The sequence below is a fragment of the Anguilla anguilla genome, chromosome 19 (assembly GCF_013347855.1).
Source record: "Anguilla anguilla isolate fAngAng1 chromosome 19, fAngAng1.pri, whole genome shotgun sequence".
In the NCBI taxonomy this organism is placed as follows: domain Eukaryota; kingdom Metazoa; phylum Chordata; class Actinopteri; order Anguilliformes; family Anguillidae; genus Anguilla; species Anguilla anguilla.
Genome location: NC_049219.1, coordinates 12,470,930 through 12,494,120, shown reverse-complemented (window position 1 = coordinate 12,494,120; position 23,191 = coordinate 12,470,930). Strand labels below are relative to the sequence as shown.

The 23,191-nt window shown below is 45.9% G+C and overlaps 3 protein-coding genes across 9 annotated transcripts in view; 1 reads left to right on the top strand and 2 right to left on the bottom strand.

Moving 5' to 3' along the window:
* LOC118219059 (neuron navigator 3-like) overlaps window positions 1-4,786 on the top strand; it is a 133,785-nt gene extending 128,999 nt beyond the window's left edge. For all 7 annotated transcript variants that reach the window (XM_035401887.1, XM_035401890.1, XM_035401884.1 and 4 more), the window contains 9 exons: window positions 90-185; window positions 471-639; window positions 1,235-1,470; window positions 1,632-1,786; window positions 2,089-2,160; window positions 2,535-2,731; window positions 2,861-2,979; window positions 3,073-3,276; window positions 4,324-4,786. In XM_035401887.1, coding sequence (XP_035257778.1) covers window positions 90-185; window positions 471-639; window positions 1,235-1,470; window positions 1,632-1,786; window positions 2,089-2,160; window positions 2,535-2,731; window positions 2,861-2,979; window positions 3,073-3,276; window positions 4,324-4,443 — 1,368 coding nt within the window. In that variant the 3' untranslated portion in view covers window positions 4,444-4,786. The remainder of the gene's footprint in view (window positions 1-89; window positions 186-470; window positions 640-1,234; window positions 1,471-1,631; window positions 1,787-2,088; window positions 2,161-2,534; window positions 2,732-2,860; window positions 2,980-3,072; window positions 3,277-4,323) is intronic.
* A 7,747-nt stretch (window positions 4,787-12,533) lies between these two features.
* On the bottom strand, window positions 12,534-17,180 carry LOC118219045 (fibroblast growth factor 6-like). Its single transcript, XM_035401859.1, has 3 exons — window positions 16,161-17,180; window positions 15,530-15,633; window positions 12,534-12,927 (listed from the first exon to the last, which is right to left on the bottom strand). Exons 1-3 carry the CDS (start codon window positions 16,498-16,500, stop codon window positions 12,751-12,753), a joined length of 621 nt encoding a protein of 206 aa, XP_035257750.1. The 5' UTR covers window positions 16,501-17,180; the 3' UTR covers window positions 12,534-12,750.
* A 1,821-nt stretch (window positions 17,181-19,001) lies between these two features.
* On the bottom strand, window positions 19,002-22,781 carry LOC118219044 (V-type proton ATPase subunit E 1-like). Its single transcript, XM_035401858.1, has 9 exons — window positions 22,499-22,781; window positions 21,682-21,747; window positions 21,373-21,482; window positions 21,079-21,145; window positions 20,891-20,980; window positions 20,641-20,709; window positions 20,315-20,409; window positions 20,020-20,107; window positions 19,002-19,708 (listed from the first exon to the last, which is right to left on the bottom strand). Exons 1-9 carry the CDS (start codon window positions 22,529-22,531, stop codon window positions 19,646-19,648), a joined length of 681 nt encoding a protein of 226 aa, XP_035257749.1. The 5' UTR covers window positions 22,532-22,781; the 3' UTR covers window positions 19,002-19,645.
* Between the last annotated feature and the right edge of the window lie 410 nt (window positions 22,782-23,191).

The window sequence follows — 23,191 nt, the reverse complement described above, 5'->3', positions numbered from 1 at the left end:
GTAAATAGAGTGTGTGAAATAACGTGCCGATAGCAACGTATTATAAACATGAAAGTGATGAGGTCTGTTGGTTCCGTTGGTCCAACCAGGGTACGAAGTGCCAGCAGTACCTGATTGGCTCCATCGGCGTCAGTGGAAAGACCAAGTGGGACGTGCTGGACGGTGTCATTCGCCGCTTGTTCAAGGTGAACACACCTGTTTACACACCTGAGCAGCCTTTAGAACGGGCACTGTTCTGCTCCTCACTGGAGCTCAACTCACCGGTCACACACGTGTTCTCTGAAAAACAGCCTTGGTTTCCCCACACGTATGTGTTCTGTTCCCCTGGATGAGTGTTAATCCTGACGAAACCGCGGGTTCAGGTGTGCGGCAGCTCACCTGGTCCGAAGGCCACACGCGTGCGCGTTTGTGAGCATTAAAGTGCCCCGCTCTGCCCCCCACCCCCCCCCCCCCCCCCCCCCCCCGAACAGGAGTACGTGTTCCGGGTGGACCCGCTCACCAGCCTGGGGCTGAGCTCGGACAGCATCGTCAGCTACAGGATCGGGGACGTGGTGCGAGGCCACGCCTCCCAGGCGCCCGAGCTGCTGCCCTGCGGGTACCTGGTGGGGGACAACAACGTCATCACCATCAGCCTCAAAGGTAGCCCCTGGCCCCTCGCCCCAGCCCCCCTGCAGCCTGCCTGCCTTCCCTCTGTTCTAGAACAGTCCGTGCTAGTGTGGCGTAATGGGTAAGGAACTGGTCTAAGTAACCTGAAAGGTCACAGGTTCGATTCCCAGGTACAACACTGCCCTTGAGCCTGCATTGCTTAAGTATATATCCAGCTGTATAAAGGTTGTGTAAGTCGCTCTGGATGAGAGCGTCTGCTAAATGCCTGTAATGTAATGTTCAACATGTACGTGACTATAGTGGGAAAATATGGGAGATGTTCAGAAAATGAAGCCAGAATAAATATGAGGAAGGAACGTCAGCATCTGCACACCCGGAGGGGGAGGGTCGCAGGGCTCAGAGAGTAAAAGTCCTGCCGTGTGTTCCTTCCACCCAGCCAACTCAGCCAAGCCGATTTCACTCATTAGTCCTTCTACCTCCTGGCTAAAGAATTGTGCTAATCATCAGATCCAGGTGTTTGGAATTTAAATTTCTGAACCTGAATTGTCCTCCTCTGTGCACACCAGCCAGCACACTACAGTTGAGATCTTACTCCTGTCCTGCTTTTTGTTCCCCTTTTTCTCCTAAGGTGTGAAGGAGAGCAGCATCGACTCGCTGGCGTTCGACACGCTCATCCCCAAGCCCGTGGTGCAGCGCTACCTCAACCTGCTGACCGAGCACCGCCGCATCATCCTGTCGGGCCCCAGCGGCACCGGCAAGACCTTCCTGGCCGGCAAGCTGGCCGAGCACCTCATCGCCAAGTCCGGGAGCTACCGCAGGGAGGGCGCGGTTGCCAGCTTCAACGTGGACCACAAGTCCAGCAAGGTAAGGGGCTTAACAGGTGCCCAAAAAACAGAGGTGCCCAAACTATGGGCCAGGACCCCCACTGGTGACTTAATAAGGACTGAGATGTGTACGTGTGTCTGTGTGTGTATGAGTGCATCTCTCAGTGCCCTGGATTAAAGTGTGTGGTGTTCTGTGTGCAGGACCTGCGGCAGTATCTGTCCAGCCTGGCAGAGCAGTGCAACTCAGAGGAGACCGACGCAGAGCTCCCTCTGGTGGTCATCCTGGACAATCTCCACAATATCGGAGCTCTCAGCGACATCTTTAATGGGTTTCTCAACTGCAAATACCACAAATGGTATGCAAGTCACATGCGTTGAACTTACTGCTATATATAACTTACCAGGTTTTAGTACTTGTTGCCATGTGATTATTCAGTGTTACGCAATGTAATAAGGTGAGCCTGAACATTCTAACCACAAATATATAACATTCTAATGCTGATGTAAAAAATCAGTACTGGTGACTGAAAGCAGTGGAGTTCTAGAACACTGACTTACAATAAAAAATAATAAAAACACTCTGAAAGACCTACTCTTCAAAGGGTTTTAACTGCCTTTTCACTCCATTTCACCCGTGTCTGTTCCTCTCACACCTCAGTCCATATGTCATCGGAACCATGAACCAAGGGGTGTCATCCTCGCCCAACCTGGAGCTCCACCACAACTTCAGGTGTGTTGTTTATGCATGCTTTTATTTGTCTATTTACTCGTTCATCTGTTTCAAGAGCCTTATTGTTTTATTTTTTTTTTGCTTTTTGAGATTTTGATTTTTGGTAACCATAACAGTTTCCAAACAGTTTTTTTTATTTTTATTTTGGACAAGGTCTTTATAGTTTTAGTTTGTATGAGAACATAGTCTGTGATATGGTAGTAGTCTGTACTGTGAATGTAAGCGCCGTGCAAATTTAAAATAACTGACAGCAAGCTTCAGTTTCCCTGTGTTATGGCGTATATTTATATATGACCTTGAATACATTTATATATTTATATATATATATTTATATATGTACTGTATGCTTGAGTACATTTAACATTTTCTCGCAGGTGGGTGCTGTGCGCCAACCACACGGAGCCGGTGAAAGGGTTTCTGGGACGCTTCCTGCGCAGGAAGCTGATCGAGACGGAGATCGACAGGAACATGTACAGCAACGTGCTCATCAAGATCATCGACTGGATCCCCAAGACCTGGCAGCACCTCAACGGCTTCCTGGAGGCCCACAGCTCCTCCGACGTCACCATCGGTCAGCCCCCCCGCCCGAGCGTCACATGACATCACGCCATTTGCCCCTTTTCATTGGCCCCCAGCTGTCACAAAGAGTTTCAGAGAAGCGTATTGTGACGGGTCTGCTGCTGGTCTCTCCCCCCCCCAGGTCCCAGGCTGTTCCTGTCCTGCCCCATGGACGTGGACGGCTCCCGCGTTTGGTTCACCGACCTGTGGAACTACTCCCTGGTGCCCTACCTGCTGGAGGCTGTGAGGGAGGGGCTGCAGGTACGCAGTGGGCGGAGTCAGTCCGGGGAGGGGGTCTGTCTGTCTGTCTCCTCCTCTAACACCAGGTGGCGCTGTTTCTGCTTCGTCCGGCAGCTGTACGGGAAGAGGGCCGTGTGGGAGGACCCCTCCAAGTGGGTGACCGACAGCTACCCGTGGAGCAGCGGCGTGGCGCAGCGCGACTGGCAGGCCCTGCTGCGCCTGCGGCCGGAGGACGTGGGGTACGACGGGTGCAGCGCCGCCGCGGAGGGGGCCGCCTCCGCCCAGACCCCCCCGGGCCACGCCGAGGGGGACCCACTGGTGAGGCCACAAACAGAGCAACAACAGGGCCCTGGGTCATCAAGCAGGATCACTGAGTCAGCTGGTGTATCTGTGCTGAGTAAGACCTGGAACCGGCCCCAGTCTGGAGCACGGACTGGAGTAAAAAGAGCTGTTCCGGGTTTTACTCAGCGCAGTTATCCAGCTCACTCAGTAATCCTGCTTTATGAAATACCACCCAGGATAACAGTTTAATCCAAAAGCCGAAAGCAGCGTTAGATCCAAAAACGTAGAACTGTGTTTTTTAAAGATAAAGTCTGAATTCGCAGAACTTTGTTTTTCCAAGATCCACATTTGCAAAAGAGCAAAGTAAATTTGTGCGCATTGAAAACGTTCAGCGGGGGCCGAGGATGCGCTTGACAGCTGTAGACATTAACTGTCAAAAACGTAAAATATAATTAAATGCATTCAGCGCTGCGTCAAAATCTAATCTTAGAATTTAGCCAGCCCGCAGCAACGCAAGGAGACGAAATGCATTTTAATCCGAAAGCGGCGTGAATTCAGATCATGGAACCGTGTTCTTCAAACATCCTTGGTTTCAAAAGAGTGATTTCAGAGGAATTTTCCCACAGCAGAAGCTGTAATATAATTTTGTAAAGCGCCATGCATCTCTCCGTAAGAATCTCAGCCGCCGCTTATTTGAATGAGGAGACCCAGCGATGACCCAGTTGGTGGTTCCGTGAGAAAGAAACAAGCTCTCTGTTGCGGCAGACCTGGCAACCCCTCTCACACGGCTGTAGTCAGAGTGTGTGCGGAGCAGGTGCGGAGCAGCGTTCACGGATGCGTTGCCAGACTGGCTTCCCTAAGTGCTGCCGCTGAACTCACTGCAAGGCCGTGGAGTTTGTTCTGCTGGATCTGTCACAGACGCAGAGGTTTGAGCGCTTGCTGCTACTCAGTTTGGGGCCGGTCAGTGCAACCGCTCTGGATTGCTGGATTCTTGCTTTGATCTGTTTTTTTTTTGTTTTTTGTTTTGTTTTGTTTGTTTTGCCATCCTCCTCTGGAACCTGTGCTCTGTCTGTGTCCTCCCAGATGGACATGCTGATGCGGCTACAGGAAGCCGCCAACTACTCCAGCGCCCAGAGCTGCGACAGCGATAGCGCCAGTAACCACGACAACCTGCTGGACTCCTCCCTGGAGTCCACGCTCTAGAGAGAGGGAGGAGGGAAGGGCTGAGGGGCGGGGTTTCAGAGACACCTCACAGGGGGAAGCCCGTCCCCCCCCCCAGGAAGCCCTTTCCGGAATGCGCTACCCCCACCCCCACCCCCACCCCACTAGGAACGTCGGCCGGTCCACACGTTTGACAGGACGCTGGGCGCTTCCTGTTCAGAGGAAGAAAAAGGGGGTGTAGGGGTGGGTGGGGGGGAGAAGAACGTTACTTAGAGCTGAATTTTTGGGGGAGTCGGTCTGACTCCACACACAGAGGTAAACTGGAGCTAGCGCCCCCCTCTGGTCGGGTACCAGAAAGCCGGGCTGCACGCACGGTGAAAAAAAACAAAACAGAGGATGATATATAGAAATACATTACGACGATGAAACTGGAATTCTAACGTTTTGAGAAGGGTTTGATTTTGCGTTCCGTTTTGCTTTTTTTGCGGCGGACGTTCGCGGCGCGATTCGTGAGTGACGTGACCGAGGCGCTTCGGACGCCGGCGAGCGCTGGTCCAGCTCACAGCCTGGCCCCCCCCGCGGCTGCGCCGCCAGTCTCGGGTTTACAAAATGGCGTCCGCTCCGAGATCCGTGCGGCCCGGTCGGGAAAAGACAAGCACAAACGCGCACTGTGCGTCACCCGGGCAACCACTACTGTGAAACACTGGAGAAGTGCCAATCGTACCTAGTGATCAGTGCCACCCGCACAGAGGCACAGACCCCGCACCTTTCCCATGGCTACGGCTGACCGAGACAGTGTTCATTATGGTCTGTGTCCTTCCGCCCGTGCGCGTGGGTCTGCTCTGTACCGGGCTGTACAGAGTCACAGCACTGTTCCAGCAGCGCTGCACAGAGGCCACAGGGCTCAGTTCACTGCTTACTTTAACGACTTTAGAGTATCTGGTCAAGAAGGGAACAACGTTTAACAATGGTGCTTTTCTCACTGCCTTAAATTTGCAAACAGATTTCTAATAACCAAACGGTGTATTAATGGATTTAAACCATGGATCTTTCTGGCCATTGCCTATGGGAATGATGAGTAACTAGTGTGTGTGTGTGAATGTGTCTGTCTGTGTGTGTTTGAGCGTGTGCATTTGTGTGTCTGTGCGCATGTGTGCATGTGTGAGTGTATGTGCATGTGTGCATCTGTGTGTGTGTGTGTGTGTGTGTGCGTGTTTGCATGCGCACATTTGTGTGTGCGTGTGTGTCTGTGCGCATGTGTGCATGTGTGAGTGTATGCATGTGTCCGTACGCGTGCGTCGTTTGCATCTTTTAACAAAGGTGCTCATAGTCAATCAGCACATTTAAAAAAAATTTTTTTTTTGCTAAATAGCAAGAAGTGGGAAGAAATGCACTTCCTGCGTGCTGCTAACAGTCAGAGACATGCCCTTCCTGCAGTCACACCGCCTAGCTACAGTAGCTGATTTCTTTTCTAATATATACGTAACACATAGGGAAAATTCATTGGTGTAAAAGGTCATCTGTACGGGAAGGGTTTTTTTTTCTTTTTTTCTGGCCAGTTGACCTGGGATCACTTGAATGGCCGTGAGCACAGTCCTTTGACGTAATGGACAGAGAGCATGCTGTTTTTATTTTTCTACGTGTCCATAAAAAAAAAAAAACAAGGTTTACTTTTCAAAGAGTGAATGAAGTGGCCATGAACATCTGTGTGGAACGGCCGCTGGCCATAGTGTATGATCTTTTTTTTTTTTTTCTTTTTTATGGAACAAACAAAAAAAATGCTGGTTTGGGTTTTGCACAGTCTTCTTTGGGGTTGGGGGAAAATTGTAAATATGAAGTATTGCACAGTGAATCAGAGATGCATTCTTCCGTCTCGGTGTTAACATCACGCTTAACTTGCTGGAAATTCCTCCGCTTTCCAAAACAAAAAAACAAAAAGGTAAATACGTATGAGAGATGCATACCAGCGGGCAGTTAGAGATCGGTGCGCAGTGTTTGTGATCACGGCTGTTTTGCCTATGCAGGAGATGGACCGTCTAAAAAACTGCAACATTCATGCAAGTCAGCTCAACTACTGTAGAGAGGAGCAGAGCCTGGGGGTCAGTCGATCTACCGTACACAGTCTACGGTATCTATTATTAGTATTATTTTAGTATTATCATTTTGAATCGAACGTAGATGCACATACAAAAAAAAAAAAAATAGGACACAAGCCAAGTTTCTGTCCGTGCTGTTTTCAGTGGAATCTCTACATGGTGAAACGTGTTAAAACATTGATCAGTTCACTTTGCCTGACTGTGCGTTTAAGGCAACTAGGGAATGATCAGTTAGGAATAATCAGTATTCACTTTCAGCCACAACATTTTGAATAGTGAAGTTCCTAAATGGCTACCAGTTATTGACACACCACTGGTGGCCGGTGAAGAATCTGGCCTACTGACGCTAGATGGCACAGAGCAACTGGTGCTGTGAAGTCAGCTCAAAAAACCGCAGATCATTTTCAAAAACAGTTTACAGATTGTCAAAAAACAGATGCTTTCGACGGGGTTAAAACCTCAGGATAGTCCTGTTTCTCGTGCTTGACTTGTAAGCCTTTGCTGACAAAACACGACCCCCTTGACGTTCGTTGTTCATCCTGGACAAGTTTTAGCTCTTTGGGCAGATGTGTTGGTCCTAGGATCAGGGTTGGTGCAGATGATTCTGAATCAGTAATGTAACCTACAGTCTAGTTCAAGTCGAGACATCAAAAACTAACAGACCACAGATATGAATATTATTTCTAATCCCGTTGCCTCCCTTGACCAAACGTTTTACAGTTATGTGAGACTGTTCCTAACTAAACCTGTGTAAGCCGTCATAGGTATTTCAACCAAGTTACGTATTTCCTACTTTTTGCAATTACGTTACATCTCAGTGAGCACACAGTTTACTACTTTGGGTTCGGGGGGTGGGGGGGAAACTTTTTTTTTTCTCTTTGTTGGTGAAACATTTGTCTTTGAATGTTTTATATTTTGTACATTTTTATGTAACATATCGTGTAAATAGTCAGAGACCGTGATTTAATTCATCTGAAGAATTTTGTAGTCTTTGTAAAGTTCTAATAAATAGAATTTGGTGTTACCAGAGCAAAATGGATACTGAAATCCAACTTTGTCTCGTCATTCTTTTCTCTTAAATGGGATCGGGGCTGGGGAAGGTGAGTCCTTTGATTTAAACATCTGTACTGATATTTTAAAGAGCTCTCAACAACACTGCAAAAAAGTATGTCTTAATCTTATTTCTTTCTCTCAAATAGAAAACCGCTTGTTTTTTTTTTCTTGACAAGTGAAATTGTCACCCCATTGACAATCTTTTTATCTTATTTACCAAAAAGTAATAGAAATAAGATTTTAAAACTAATTATGAGACTAAAGTGCTTGTTAAGATTTGTTTATTTTTTGCAGTGGATTCTGGCTTTGCTGTGCAATTTATTATTTTTAAAGTTATATGTAATGGCATCTAGTGGTGTTACTTTGTGAAGACTACAGTGTTTCCTTTTGAGGTCACATACCATTAACTGTCTTTGGGGGGTGGAGGGGTGGGGATACATTCACATTTTATCATATAGTAGGGTTTTCGAGTTTAAATAAAAGATCTCAAAATGTTGCTTCTTTCACTGTGCACACATGGGTAGGTTCACATCCAGCCTCGAAACACAAAATGGATGCAAGCCAGGTTTGCTTAACTTTGAGGTGCCTTTGACACCCACTTTTTCAGTGCTGAAAAACAAGACTATCCAAGCCTACACATGCATTAATATTCAGACCTAATGATGTCATCTGTAATTATTATTATTATTAGTAGTATCATTATCAATATTAATATTAATTATATTTTTTTAATGAAAGGGCTTTTTTTTTTACTTAACCTCTACCATCCCTGAAACACAAACACTGAAGTATTCAGCTCTAGTGCTTTGGAATGCCCTTCGGAGAGCACTCATACATATTTACTCCTTTTGGAATATGAATTTGCATCACATCACCCTCAAGAGAAGGAATAAACAGCCAGATTGCATTATTCTGCTTAATTAAGGACATTCATGTTTATAAAAGCCTAAACAACCTTAGACTGAATATGCTGTGTAAAATCTTTACTAATAATAAATAAAAAAACACCATCATTAACAAAATCATAGCCACAATAATGAGAAATGTATTTTAGGACCAGTATTTCAAAATAAAACACACAAAATCTAAAAAGCACTGGACCAACCCATAAAAAACAAACATTTTATTGTTAGTTCAGTACAGTTTACAGTAGACTGCTGTGCACAGCACATACGTACAAAAATAAAAGGAAACCATTTTATATTTTATATAAGTCGTCTTAACATCACTATCATCGTAATCATCATCAGCATTCTCAGCATCATTAGTTTTCAGAAACACATGATTGGAGAAGTCTGTTTCTTTTCATTTACAATCATCATTACAAATTGGAACTAAGGCAGAAGGTGAGGTATATGTTAACCAAGAGGAGGGGAACTGCTGGGAGTGCGATGCCCTTAGCTGAGGAAAGCGCACACATACGCACACACACACACACACACACACACACACACACACACACACACACACACACACGTATACGTACTTACACACAACACATACGCACATACACATGCATACGCACACTCCTGTACACATACACAGGCACACGCACACAGATATACGTACATACACACACACATGCACACACACACACATGGACATAAATGCCCACATGTAGACACACACACACACACAAACACATGGACCAACAAAAATGAACAAACACACATGCGTACACACACACAAAAGATGACACACAAACCAATTACACTGACATCACCTTCCTCTCCACAGCCAATGGCATCGCACGTCTAATTTAGAAGTGGCGTGTAACAGGACGATGTGGAGAAAGGGGAGGGGTATAAAAAGGATGGAGTCTCATCCCCTTATCGTGCCCCAGCGTGCGGTCCTTTCATTAGTCAGAACGCATCCGCACGCGACCGGGACACGCCCTCATTTCCGCTCGGGGAAAAGACAGGCTTATGGGGGCGGGGCTTAGCTTCAACATTCCGGAGCCTCCTTTCAGTGAGTTCCACGTGTTGCTAGGAGACACAGTCCCCACGTTGACCAAGACAATGTGATCAGCCTGTTCTGACGCCTGCTGAAGTTAAAGGACTACTACATATGGTACGGCACAGTTTAAACACCGGTTTTCATTTCAAGCAAGTGGCACCAGTTTCTGACCAACGCCGGGTACAGGCTTTGCTGTTCCTGAAGCTGCTGTTTGAATCTCAAAGCCGCCATCTTTTCTGCCTTATTTTTATATTTCCTTTTGTATTTCTAAAAAAATAATAATAATAATTAGGTCAGGTTGCCTCCACCCAGACTAGGTGCGAAAGAATCATTATTGGCAAAAATCACCCTCTTGTGGTAGAACTATAATGTTCTCAATGTGAGAAAAATCAGGTCACTTATATGGTGTGCTGTTCGTACCAAAATAACATCACTGCTAGAGGAAATTTTTAAGATTTATGGGGAAAAAATGATTCCCAGACAGCACAAAATGTTTTAAAGAGGTTTTTGGTAACACCACTAAAGGATGTGGTTTTACCTCCAAATGAGGGCTTTTTTTGCCAGATTTTCTCGTACCAGCCTGGTTCCTTAGTCTCACTTGTCTGGCTACATATCCTTACAGCACTTTAATTACTTTACGTTTGTACTGCCTCCGATTACTATTCTCCCTAGTTTAAAAACTGCCTCTTAAATGGATGTAATGGATTTTTTTAGTCACAAGAGGGCAAACTTAGACAGCTGAACTGCTACTTCCATGAATATCCGTATGCTGCCGAAAGTGGAATTGTGCCCCAGTGCGCACACACCCCTGCTACGAAAGGTCAATTTAGCCCCGGATTTGCTTCACTGGTCCGGCTCATAACGTTATGGTATTATATATCTGGCCGAGTTGAGTTAAGTTTACCCCAAATTCTAGGGACGTGCATTTTTTTTGCAATAGTACTTCCGATGAATATTGTGTTGGTAGCCCTCCAATTGTAGGTGCTGATTCAAGCCAAATCAACCAGTGATTTATGTCTTAATTTAAGCAAAAAACTTGTAGGAGACAAGTGGCAAACTGTGCTTCCAGGACCTTTTACTAGAGAGAGTCTTGGGGGACTAGGCTTGGTGCTTCTTCAGCAACACTGAATTATTCAGCAGTTGCTGCAGAAGCAGGGCATTCTGGGAACACCAGGTCCTCCGGTGACTGGGCCTTGTTGCGTGCTGCATCGGGCCTGCAGCGAGCCCTGCACACTCATATTCAGGCCCTGTGCACGCCAGAGGAGCACCAGCAGGTTAAAGCAGAACAGGTCACGAGAAGCCAGAAGCACAGTTCCCGCCTGCTGGAGTAGGCTTTCTGGGCCGATACCCGATCTTCGCTGGGACCAGGAACCCTCAGAAAGACGGCGGATTCCAGCCCTCTTTCCTGGGTTCGAGGGCAGCTGCAGGACAGGCTCGCGGGAGTGGCAGCCGATGGCGGCTTTGTGACTGATCGTTGGAAACAGGGCGGATGCAGGAGCAGCGCTGCCTCTCCCCCGTCCGGTCAGAAACGCACAAGAACGAGCATTAAGAGTGAACGCAGATAAACAAGCCTACAGTGAGCCCGGTGTGTCTCAGCTTAACGCCACGGCAACAGCGCCTGCCGCTCGTTCACTCAGCTGTGCATAAAGGAGTCGCTAAAGTCAGGAAAGGGCATGGGGCGGGGGGGGGGGGGGCGGGTTTTAAGAGCCAACGGAAGGACAGACGGACAGGTTTCGCTCCGAGGGGGGGCGAGGCCGTGACCCGGCCGTAAATCCGGATCGAAACCCGGTGGGGGGGGGAGGGAAGCTCTCGGCCACGGCGGGAATCTCAAGGCCTTCCCTCAGCCCTGCAGGTTTTTACAGCGACAGCTGACCTTCCCGGGTGGGGGCGGGGGGGAGAGGGAGAGGAGAGGGGGAGAGAGAGCGGCCCCGTCGTCCTGGCGGGACCCACATACCTGCCGAGCTAAATAAACAGCGGGCGCGCGCGGAGCGTCTGATAAAGTCACTGCCGGATTAAAATAGGCCCGCTCCTTTTCTGTCTCTCCAGCAGGGCATTTCCCCCGGGAAGGGGTGCGGGATGCAGGGAGGGGGGTTCTGTGCATTCAAGTAGACAGAATACGTAGTACAAAAGGGTAGCAGCGCTGAGCTGAGCATTCTGCCCTTCACACTCATTTCATCTCTTACTGCCTCCCTCTCTATCTCTCTTTCTCTATCCCTTTCTCTCTCTGTCTCTCTCTCATCCCCCCTCTCTCTCTCTATACTTGATGTTGGGCATGGCATCCTGTCATGGCTGCAGTGTTGGGCTGCTGTCAGTTTGCTGTCAGACATGCCGCATAGAGGAGCTGGGAGGAGGGAAGGGCTCCTTTAGTCAGGTGATTAGCAGAGCTTACTAGTGTGCTCAGCACTAAACCATGCCCATTAGACCAAGCGCTAATTATTATTATTATTATACCTGTAATGTATTATTATTATTGAATGCCTTTTTGATTTTCTGACAGGATGGTCCAGACTGGAAAGTTTACAGTCCCTGTAATGTTTTTTTCTTCGGCTGAACATCTGAGGTAAGAGTACCTACTGTGGTATCTTCTTTTAATTGAGCAAAAAGAAATGTGAATTTTGACAGCTTTGGACAGGGAAATGTGTCTTCGGGTTTGATCAGGGAGTTGGGAAGGTAAAAAGCACCGTCTTATGGCCGCCTGGGGGGGGAAGTGCATCTAAAGTGCTTTAGTTTCATCGCTACAGCTGAGGGGGGTTGGGGGGGCGGAGAGGGGGGGGGAGGCAGAGAGAAAGATAGGAAAGGACAGCCGAGCTCTGTGCTTTCCCCTGTGGGGGGGTGGGGGTGGGGGGGGGGGGGGGGTTGGGGGGGTTGGGGAGGTATGGGGGGGTCACAGCTCTTTGTGAGGTAATAATCATCTGTTTGACTCCTGTTAAAGCTGAGCGTCTCAGTCACACCAGCGACAGGGCCAAGTCTCTGCCAGTCAGCACCACCCAGGGGGAGGGGAGGGGAGGGGAGGGGAGGGGGGGAGTGGGGGGAGTGGGGGGAGGACCCAAATTAAAGAGCAGCAGCACAGTTTGGATACAGGTCTAAGAGTCGCCTACCCAAATATACAGATAAAGACAGAATAAATATCACTCTATAGAGCTTTTTTTGCAGACAGTTTGCATGAATATATATATATATATATATATATATTACCTGGGAGAATGTCCACATGTGCAAATGAATGATTTATTGCGCGCTTTGCCTATATTCGCGGGAGGAAGTGTGTGACTGTCATGGCGGTGGTGGCCTTGTTTCCCCTCTTCGCCCGCCCGTGCTTGCTGAGGGCCAAGTAGAAGCCGCGGTATAGGGAAGACTCGTAGGCGTTGTAGTTATTTGGCAGGAGGGTCTCCTTGAACTTGCACTCGTCGCGGAAGACTGCCTGCGGAACAGCCGGGGGGAGGGGGGTGGGGGTGGGGGGGGTGGAACAGACTGGGTGTGAATCCTGCGCGGGATTGGTCAGTCGGAGAATAACAGAGACCATGAGAGCTCAGAACACGCCAGGTACAGCTAGGCGTGTGGGATGTACATGCTTGCACACGTGTACAAGGGTGCTCGTACATGCAGGACCACCTAAATGCACATATATACACAAACACACACATCTGCTGTCTTAAATTTATAATTCTTCATGCCTGACATTAAACATGGTTTAACATTCATCCCGCTGCCCAAGTATGAGAACTTTCAAATATTGTTTTCTCTACGCCAACAAATAAATAAATACAACAGATAGTGGAATTTCCTCTTAATACAGACTAACCATATTTAACACTTTGAAGAGTAGGTTTTTTGCAAAGTCTTTTTTTTGTTGCAAAATTCAGTGTCAGTGTTCTAGAACTCCACTGCTTTCAGTTACCAGTTGTGATTGTTACATCAGCATTAGAATGTTCAGCTAAGAACATTCTAATCACGTATTTGTGATGTTAATTATTTACAATATACATAATTTCTGTGGGCTGTTCATCGCAGCGCTGCCACGCACTGCCACCTGGGTAATGGCCCAGGAGTGACCTTCCCATGGTCCACCGCTGTCAGTTCCAGTTGGCAGTTGGGAGATGGAGGCAGACATAGCTGTAGGGACCAGATGAGCCCAGGCATATGGACATACATGTCACATGTACAGGGGGTCCGGGCATGTGTCTCTGAAGTTGAAAAGCAAGAAGTAGTAAAGTAGGCTTGAGTGATGACTGTGAGTGGGTCCCCCTGACAGGCCATACCTCCCAGTGGGAACTGGTTAACCCTCCTGTGTCACTGCCAACTTTTTGAATGCCATCTTCCTTTACCCACACTCCAAGGCTAAAGCACGGTGGCACCTGTAGTGCCAGTGGTCTGTTGCCAGTAAATCTGTCAAGGGCATAAAGCTTACAGCGCTTGGCTTGTCGAATTAAATGTAATGGCAAGAGGAAATTCTACTATATGTTGCAGAGCAGGCAACGGCATTTATCCTGTTAAGAGGTTGTCATCCAAATTAGCCAGTGGTAAGCCCTCATTTATCATGAAGTGCAGTCTGCCTGTGTGTGTGTATACTATGACTTTGTGTGACCAGTTTAAAACAGAAATTTAACCCATGTTTAATGGCATGTTCTTATCACACATCTGTCACCCACGGCACGGCTACACAGCACAATCATCCCAAAAACCGAGATGGGACAAATCCAAGCTCGCACAATGCTAGTTTAACCTATTTCTGTTGCAAAAGTGTCTACAAATGAAAGCCTTACGCATTAATTCACTGTGATTGACACAATTCACGCAATTAGCCGGTCACAGCAATGTTTTTTTGTTTTGTTTTTTTTAAGCATTGGAGTTGTTTAATTTTTACACACTAATCACATTCTCCGGCAATTTACTGTCAGGTATTTGTGGAATAAAGGGTTTCTGATTTGGTGATCTGCCCCGGGTCAGAATGGGTGCGTGTCATTTTCAGATGATAAACTGCAGCTGCGTAGTGGTCGGCATTCGGCTGCGCAAACGTCAGGTTGAGGATTTCATTTATCCATAGTTCAGAAAGTGCGTTGTTCTCCCTGAAACACATTCATTCTTTAAACTAGCTACACGTCTCTGGCTATGCAATTGTCTCAGAGTCTTGTAATTTGTCACCATAGATTTTAAGTGTACGGGTAACAGTTGCCATTAATTATATCGTCTCCTTTTCCCTGTTTGCGTTTCGATTTTAAATTCTTACAGGAAAGCTTCTATTTAGATTTCACTGATAGTGTCAGACCACGTAGACAGATAGGCCGTCCTTATTCAAGAAACAAAATCGAATCAATTAGCAATTAAAACAAATATATTTGGATCTCATGTCATCAGTTGGAGCAGAGCAGAGACATATCTGAATTACGTGAGGACACTAAACGTAGGCCTACATTTCTCCTGAAATGCAAAAAAAAAAAAAAAAAAATTCCCCTGAAATGCTGTGAATATAATACATGTGCACTGTTCAACCTAATGCACGAATTAATCGAATCTATTTAAACGTTCTCATTTTTTTCAACGACAAATTACGTCATTATAAATAAAAGCACTTGTAATTCGACTACACATCACGATATGAGCCACTGTTACCACCAATTATCATCAATAGCCTACTATACAGCTTTGCGATTAATAATGCATATGTATTAAGTATTTATCGCCAGTGGTTTTCATATGCATGTCAAACGTGGACATTGCATTGTTTTGCTTTATAAAAGAAACCACAAATTAGTAATACACATGAACGAAGACGGCACAAACCAGAACACGGTCTGAATCGGTTATTATAATTATGATGATAACCGGCCTAAACGTCGGAAGGGGCAGCTGAATTGATTTGTCATCACGTTATTCACTCTGTGCGCTCTCATGCACTCTCAAACACAGGCTAATGGCTGCATTCCAAACAAAGGCACAAAAGCTTCATTAATTATTAGACGGCGTTACAGCTCCTTCCTCTAAAACCGCATGACAATAAGAGAGAATAAAATCTGCACACCTACCGTTCCGTACAACCGTCCTCTGCTATTCATTGCGACAAACAGGCCACTTTTCACCCCATACAAGCTAACCACTCCCCGTTCTACCGTGGAGATTTCTATTAGACCTAGTTAGATAAAACATCAGTTATACACTTGAAGAAGGGGAAAAAATCAATTAATTCGGCACAATACAGCGATTGCACTCGGGGAAACAATAGCATGCACTAGGCTATACATGAGAGGGTGTAACCTTGCATATTGGTATTATGAATATATATGGCCTTTGTTAGATTTCAAACGATGGGTGATTTTTGTTCTTTTTTATTCACCGGAATCTCTCATAAATGCAGTTTCTGACGTGCCTGACTAGCCATTTCTGTGCCGCAGAAGGAGCCGGTGTAAAAATAAGTTAGCGTCTAAATTCGGCCACGCATTCATGTCATGTTTGAGCCTGGGAAGATATTTAGCACTGATGGATACGAGGTTTTTTAATAGATTTGTCTTTGCTTTAAGAGACATCTGATGCTGCCTATGCGGCCGATTAAATATCATGCAAAATATAACAAGGATATGCGGCGCATGGAGTCATAATTACTCGCTAGTGCTCATAATATTCGTCGTATATTGCGTTACGTTTCTGGGCGAAACTCACTGTACTGGTTGTCATTGTGTACACCGTTTATCCGGCCGTCCGGGAGGACTTGAAGGTGAAATCCGATGCCCACGTTGCAGTAAAGCTTCCGCACTCTCTTGATGCCCAACAAATAGTCACTCTCCCAGTTCAGGTTCGATTTCTCTCCTGAGCGCCCCAGAATGGTTCGGGAGAACATGGTCTCCCATCTTTCATCCAATGAAGTTGCATTAGTCCTGCTTGGAATCGGATATGATGACACAATCCCCACCAGGAACCCCAGGAGAACAATCGCTGTCAACGTCCAGTGCGTGCTGGCCTCGCAGGACATACCGATGGCAAGCCTTTGCGCAATGGCCATCCGGTTTACCTTCGGGGTACGTGGTCAAAATTAATGGCCCTAAAAATACCACTCTTCTTGTTTTTCTTCCTTCAGCATGGTGGCAGAGGCGTATTTTTGGAAGGCAGATCAGGGTTTCGGGCATGGAACGACAGCCCGAGAACAGTGGAGCAGAGGACGGAGAGAGAGCGGCAGAGCTTGAGGCGGTAGTAGTGGTGATTACCATGTTTCGCAGCTCCCACGCCTCTGGAAGGGCAACGCCGGTCGTGGAGGGTACCACTCACCAAAATCCAGTTTCACCTTGCCAGGCACGCGCATCGATCTGTGACATCACTCTTGATTTCGCCGCCTGCTGCCCCGTCAAAAAAAAAAAAAAAAAAAAGTAGGAGACGGTATGAGGGAGAAAAGTTGCAAGCCAGCAGGAGCGGAAGAAGAGCTGAACTGCAATGCCAACTCTGTCGGAGGTTCAGGCGACTGCTGTCACTCCGCGCGCGCGAGAGAGAGAGAGAGATGCAGAGGGAAAGAGAGAGAGAGAGACTTCATTGGGTGGTGTTGAGCGATCATGAGATGTGAGAGAGAGAGAGAGATGCAGGGGCCAAATTGGGCCGGTGGTCATGTGTCTAACGGCCTGCTGCTTCCTTATTTAGAAGGACGCTGTAAAAACAGTCCCGCAATCACCGGAGAGCAATGGCAATACTGTGAGGCACCCTCTGTGCTGCTTATGCAGGACGCTTACACTTTATATCACATCAAATAATAAATGCACACACACACACACACACATATATATATATATATATATATATATATATCCCCTAGATTTGGCTCTTCGCAATATTACATTTGTAATCAGACAATTCACATTTGGTTTAAGTGCACATTTTCAGCTTTTATTTAAGGGTATTTTTTACACACTTTGGTTTCAACATGTAGAAATGACAGAACATTTTATACATTTCAGGGCACCATAATGTTTGGGACATAGTAATGTTATGTAAATGACAGCAGTCATGTTTAGTACTTTGTTGCATATCCTTCATGTGATTGCTTGACATCTGTGACCACTGGACATCGCCAGGTGCTGTGCATCTTCTCTGGTGATGCTCTGTCATGCCTGTACTCCAGCCATATTCAGCTCCTGATTGTTTTAGATGCTAGTTTAGATGCCTTTACTTTACTCTTCAGAATATGAAACGCATGTTAAATTAGATTCAGGTTGGGTGAATGTCATCCAACTGGCCAGTCAAGAATTTTCCAGTTATTGTCTTTGAAAAACGCTTTAGCAGTATGTTTGGAACTATTGTCTTGCTATAGGATGAAGCGCTGCTGGTTCTTCTAGGTACTTAGCCAACTAATATGGCCACTGAAACCTTTATCTTAGGCTTGATGTGCTCTTGGAATGGCTCTTAAATGGCTTTTAAATGCTATGTCACTCTGGGTGTCATAGTTTGAAAGTCGTCAGGCAAAGTCCACAGCAGATTAGAACCAAACTCTTGAGCTCAGTTCTTTGGACGGTTCCCATCAAGCACTGAAGCCCGGTGGGGTCCAATCATGAGGCCACAGTCATTTTATCACAGATTTTTAAAAGCTTTCTCTTGAAGCACCCTAGCAGGGCATGGAAAACCACCCTTACTTTTATTTCACAGTAATAACCTGACAGTTTGATACACTGCAGCTGTTCACAAAGGCCTCTGGGAAAGCTCACACCTTCCAAATTTCTAATAAAAATAAAAATAAAAAGTCATTTGTGAGACAGAACTATTAGGTCCTGTGGTCCTATAAATATGACACGTTTTACAACACGTTTAATGTCTGTGCAATAAAATAGGATTGCAGGTTATTGCGGGCTTGTGTTCAGGGTGTTAAAATTGGTTGGGGGGATTTAAACTCAGTGTTTTCCTAATACACGCCCTCTCTTAATTCAAGCATGTAATTCATTTTGATAACTAGATCATTTACAGGTGAAAACATGGACTGCAATGTTGTTTGTAGTGTGCTTTTTATTTGCTTATTATTTATTCATTTATTTTTTCTGGTTTGGGGGCATGTTGTGTGGTACGTTCAGAAACAGCATCAAGGAATTCTGAGAGGCGGCTGTGCTGTGTGATGTCACAGCTTGTCTATCTTTCCGATTGGTTGAAGGGTCTGAGTTTGCACGTAAGATCTCGTAGTGCTCCTCACAAACACGAGGGCTGTCAGCCCCAATCATTCAGTTGTCTAAACCCTTCTTTTTTTTGAGCTACAGGACATCCCCGTTGGATAGCACTGGTGTGGTTCTGCTGTTATGGAATGTTCGAAACCCCCAGCAAGAACAGCTGCTGCTCAGGTGATGTCATTGCACTGCTGTTACTCAGCAATTTTCCACCACCTAGTGGTAAGTCAAAGGTAGTGTCATTACCTTGCCTTGTGGTACTGGGCTAGAATACTGAGAGAGGCTTGACTAGCCTCTTCTCTACATCGAACATTAGTATGTATTTATGAGTGAGTGAAAAATTATAGAAACAAAAAACAGGACAAACATGACTGTTACTCTTCTGCACTCATATTTGCATCAACAATGAAACAATTATCATCATTACATCTGGAGACAATGGTTAAAAAAAAATTCACGCTTTTAAAAAAAAACTATTTTAATACATGCCTTGCATTCAGGTGCACAAAGCTCAACACATGAAGTCACAGTCAATCAGAATCAATAGAACGGTTGCAGTAAATGCAAAACCTCAGGCACATAAAATATTCAGGTCCATTTGTAATTATGGGCTCCAATATTCCCTGAGCTCATGGCGGGGCCACAGACCTTTCAAACAGGGAAACCCCCTGAAATGGAGACTCAAATGGGACCCTCAAGTCTTATCAGCATTAAAGCAGCTACAGTCTCTATTAGTTGGACCTGAATTGGTGGATTTTGAGGCTCAAACAACAGCTTTGATGAGAAGCAGAATGATTTTGACTCTATAAATGAATGTTCTTCCAGCATTTAATTCGTCTTTGGACAAAAAAGTAAAAGTAAACATGGAGAGGGAAAAAACTAGGTTTTTTTTTCATTTTAGGTTATAAAAGAGACACAGAAATTGAATCTTGACCATGTAATTAAAGGAACTTCGCATGTTGCTTTTGGTACTTTGGTTTTGAAACCCTTGGCCTTTGAAAACCGAAGGATCCATTAATCCATGAACTTGCGATTCGGGTTGGCACCAAACAGCTCCACTCGGATTTCAGGCATCATCTAAAGAGCAGAGGAAAAGCCCGTTCAGAACCAGGCCCTGCACAGAGCCTTATTCTGCTCACATGCATACGGTCAAACTGCAGGTCTGCAGAACTGTTAGGAAAATGGCTGTCAGAGCCTACAGGAACATGTTTAAACTACAGCATAAGGGGCCAGGTACATGTGAATTTATCCCCACCCTGAAAACCACTCCTGTACAGCTTTGGCTCTGAAAATCTGTTTAAATTAAGAGACATTTCAGGGGCCGACTACTCTTCCTTGTTGTTTTTAAGGGAGATCTGTAACCCTTCCATCCCCCCCTTGTCCTGTACCTGCTGGGCAATGAGATCCAGTCTGCTCTCCAGGGTGTTGGACACCTTAATTCTGCGATCAGCATTATAGATCTCAATGCCTCCCGAGCTGAAACACACACGCACACACACACACACACACACACACACACACACACACACACACACACACACACACAGTGCCGTTAGGTAATATCTGCAGACTGTAGGTGGACAGACTGACAAAATGGGAGTAGGTTTTTGCTTTCTACAGTTTGGGTTATTTTGTCATTTTCTCTAACAGAAATTTCCAGACAAACAAACAGGGTGCTCGTACATGCCCGAAGGCAGGAAGTTGTTCTGATCGATTTGGACATTGATGTTGTTCTTCACAGCCGCCTGGTAAATGGGAATGTTCTTCTGCACAGCCGTCTGAAACACACACACACACACACCCACACACAGTCAAAACATTGGTTTCACACTCATGCACACCTTCACACCCGCGAAGTGCCAGTCTGAGTCGATCTGAAAACACAACCGGGGTTGCCACAGAAGCCCCCGATGCGGGCTGCAGTCAGTAGCCAGCGGAGTGAGATGAGGGGGGTGAGACATCTCTGGCACAGTCAAAGGTCACACTGAGACACACCACGGAGCTCTCACCTGCACCAGGTTCACATCCTGCTCCCGACAGCGAATCGTCACTTTGGGCTCCAAGAGCTGATAGAAACCCTGAGAGAGAGAGAGAGAGAGAGAGAGATGACGCATCATATACTACAATTCCCAGGGAACTGATGTTACCTGAACTCAAGATACACAGGCAAGATCAGGTGCATAAAACACACTCAACACTTCCTGACATGGTTTCCATGGTGATGCCACCACACTGATGTCGGCGGCTCGGGTAGTGTACCTGCAGGACGAGGCCGTCCATCAGGGCCTGGTAACGGGCGGGGTCCCTGGCAATTTCGGCCAGCCTCTGCCGAGCCTCGTTCAACAGGTCCTGAAAGGGGTAGTGAGAAAGGGGCAGTTGTCCCCTTTTAAATCTGTCCATTATCAATATTAGCAATGGTGTTAACACAAGTGAACATTCTCACCCACCGAGATCATGTCATCACGAGCCTTCAGGACCTTCAGTCGGGCCTGGTTCATCAGGTTGGACATCTGACTGTGGGAAGGAAAAGGTTAAACCCTGATCAGCAGCACCGTATTGGTCCTTTGAACCATAGTGACCTGTCAAGAATATGGACTGGGCCAATAACAGCCTCTCTCTGCCGTTTCATTTTCATGAGCTCCTGTCCTCAGCTTGAGCCCTGGTGCGGCATTGCAGTGATAATCATGTGGCATTGCCGATGGATCTCCACACTCAAGGGGTGCCCAGTTAAAGCTCCTCACATTTTCTTATGCTGCTCGATCTGTTTCTCCTTCTTCTCGTAGTACTCCATGATCTTCAGCCTCTGAGTCTGCACCAGTCGACCCTTCTCAATGTTGAACTCTTCCTCTGCCTGCAGGAAGAGACAACCACACATTACACACACACACACACACGCCTTGCTTACACTCATCTGAGTCTGCTTTACCACTGGTAACCAGTAAACTGTACAGTCTTATCCAGAGGAACAAAAGGTGCCTGCTTTTGCTGGAGGCCATCCCTGCTCAGCTCAGTGTGTAAATGTGTACTGTTGTCGCGAGAGAACTCGTTACCCTGGCATCAATTTCCTCTGCTTTCTCACTGGCCTCCTGCTCAATGAAGGCCATCATGTGCTTGATCTGTGGAGGGACAGACCGAGAGAGAGAGATGACGAGCCGAGTTTAAGTTACGGCTCGAACCGGACCTGTGTTCTGCACTCGTGTTTAAAAGCGAAGACACGAGAGTTGCAGATAGCACGTCTCCTGCTCGTGTCGTTCAAATTTTGACTCCACACGACAGCCTCATGACTGACGACAAACATAGATATGCAAGCAGTTATTTAATACACGATAAGAACACTTTATCATAAGCATAGAGATTGTGACTGCGGAGTTCATCTACCAGCCTGTTTTACCCCCCCCCCCCAATTAAGTGAGTGCATCCTGCTTCCCAACCATACTTGCATACCAACGGTAACGTTTTCTGTAGATTCCATAGCCCATATGTCTAAACATGAGTTATTATTCAGTGTATAAATTTTCAGGCAATTTTGTTTAATCAAAGAGGCTACTATCCAGACCCTCTTGGCCCCTGACGACTAAATTTCACGAGAAATTACCATATTTTGTACTACGTTGTCTTGCATGATCTTTTGTCGTTTGGGAGAATGATATCGCACAGCTAACCGTATTTACATGCCAGTGCAATACTAAAACATATGTTGGCTTCACACACCAGCTGTCTCAAATCTCAGTGGATGAGTTAGCAATGTACAGTAGGCCTACACAGCTAAAGTTGCGAGCAAGTACAAAAAGCACATTTAGTGAGCTAATAAAACGAGACCTACTGATAATCCAGAAAACGATAAGTTTAATATTTAATGATAAATACCTGTTTCTGCACATCTGCATCGCTGAGAGCCATGGTTGTGCTGTGAAGAAGAGTTTTAAACCAGTGTAGCTAACGTTAGATATCAACGTGAGAACCAGTCTACGTTGAACGAATGGATGAATTCGGAAATAAACGCGAGGATTGTTTTGTTAATTTAATAATTTATATGCTATAAATCATAAACTGAGTAATAGCACTACAACTTTTTTAAAGATACTTCCTTAAAGTAATCGCAAATGTAAATAACCGCAAAATCAGCTGACCAACAGTTCCTTGTCACATGACAGGGGCTTCCGGTTCAACCTATTTCGAAACGCACCTGTTTTAGCCAATCAGATTTCAATGCTTATTTTTGCGAGAAAAAAAAACTTGATTTCGTTTTGTCCGCAATTATAGTAAAATTTAGAAAATAACTATGTCGAGTTTATGACAAATATTGTACGTCAAGACTAACAGTCTACTAAATTAATAATAAACTGCTTGTAAGATATTTTGGCTGTAAATTAGGCTGTATTTATGAAATGTATGTTGTTAGAGCTTGCTGGCATACTTCATATGTGTAGCCAAGTATTTCCAGAGTTTTGTCCTGTTCCAAATTAAACTATTTATTCATTGTTTTATTGGAATCAAAATGTATCCCACAATGTTTCACATCAGTGTGGAAGTGGAGAATAGCCTCTTGTTCACAGCACT

Coding starts and splice junctions, on each gene's coding strand:
- LOC118219045 (XM_035401859.1), bottom strand. CDS start 16,500: ATGGCCATTGCGCAAAGGCTTGCCATCGGTATGTCCTGCGAGGCCAGC. Junction 15,634..16,160: donor ACACAATGACAACCAGTACA/GTGAGTTTCGCC, acceptor TTATCTAACTAG/GTCTAATAGAAATCTCCACG. Junction 12,928..15,529: donor GAGGACGGTTGTACGGAACG/GTAGGTGTGCAG, acceptor GCTGTTCCGCAG/GCAGTCTTCCGCGACGAGTG.
- LOC118219044 (XM_035401858.1), bottom strand. CDS start 22,531: ATGGCTCTCAGCGATGCAGATGTGCAGAAACAG. Junction 20,981..21,078: donor CTCGTGATGACATGATCTCG/GTGGGTGAGAAT, acceptor TACCCCTTTCAG/GACCTGTTGAACGAGGCTCG. Junction 19,709..20,019: donor TGGATCTCATTGCCCAGCAG/GTACAGGACAAG, acceptor TCTGCTCTTTAG/ATGATGCCTGAAATCCGAGT.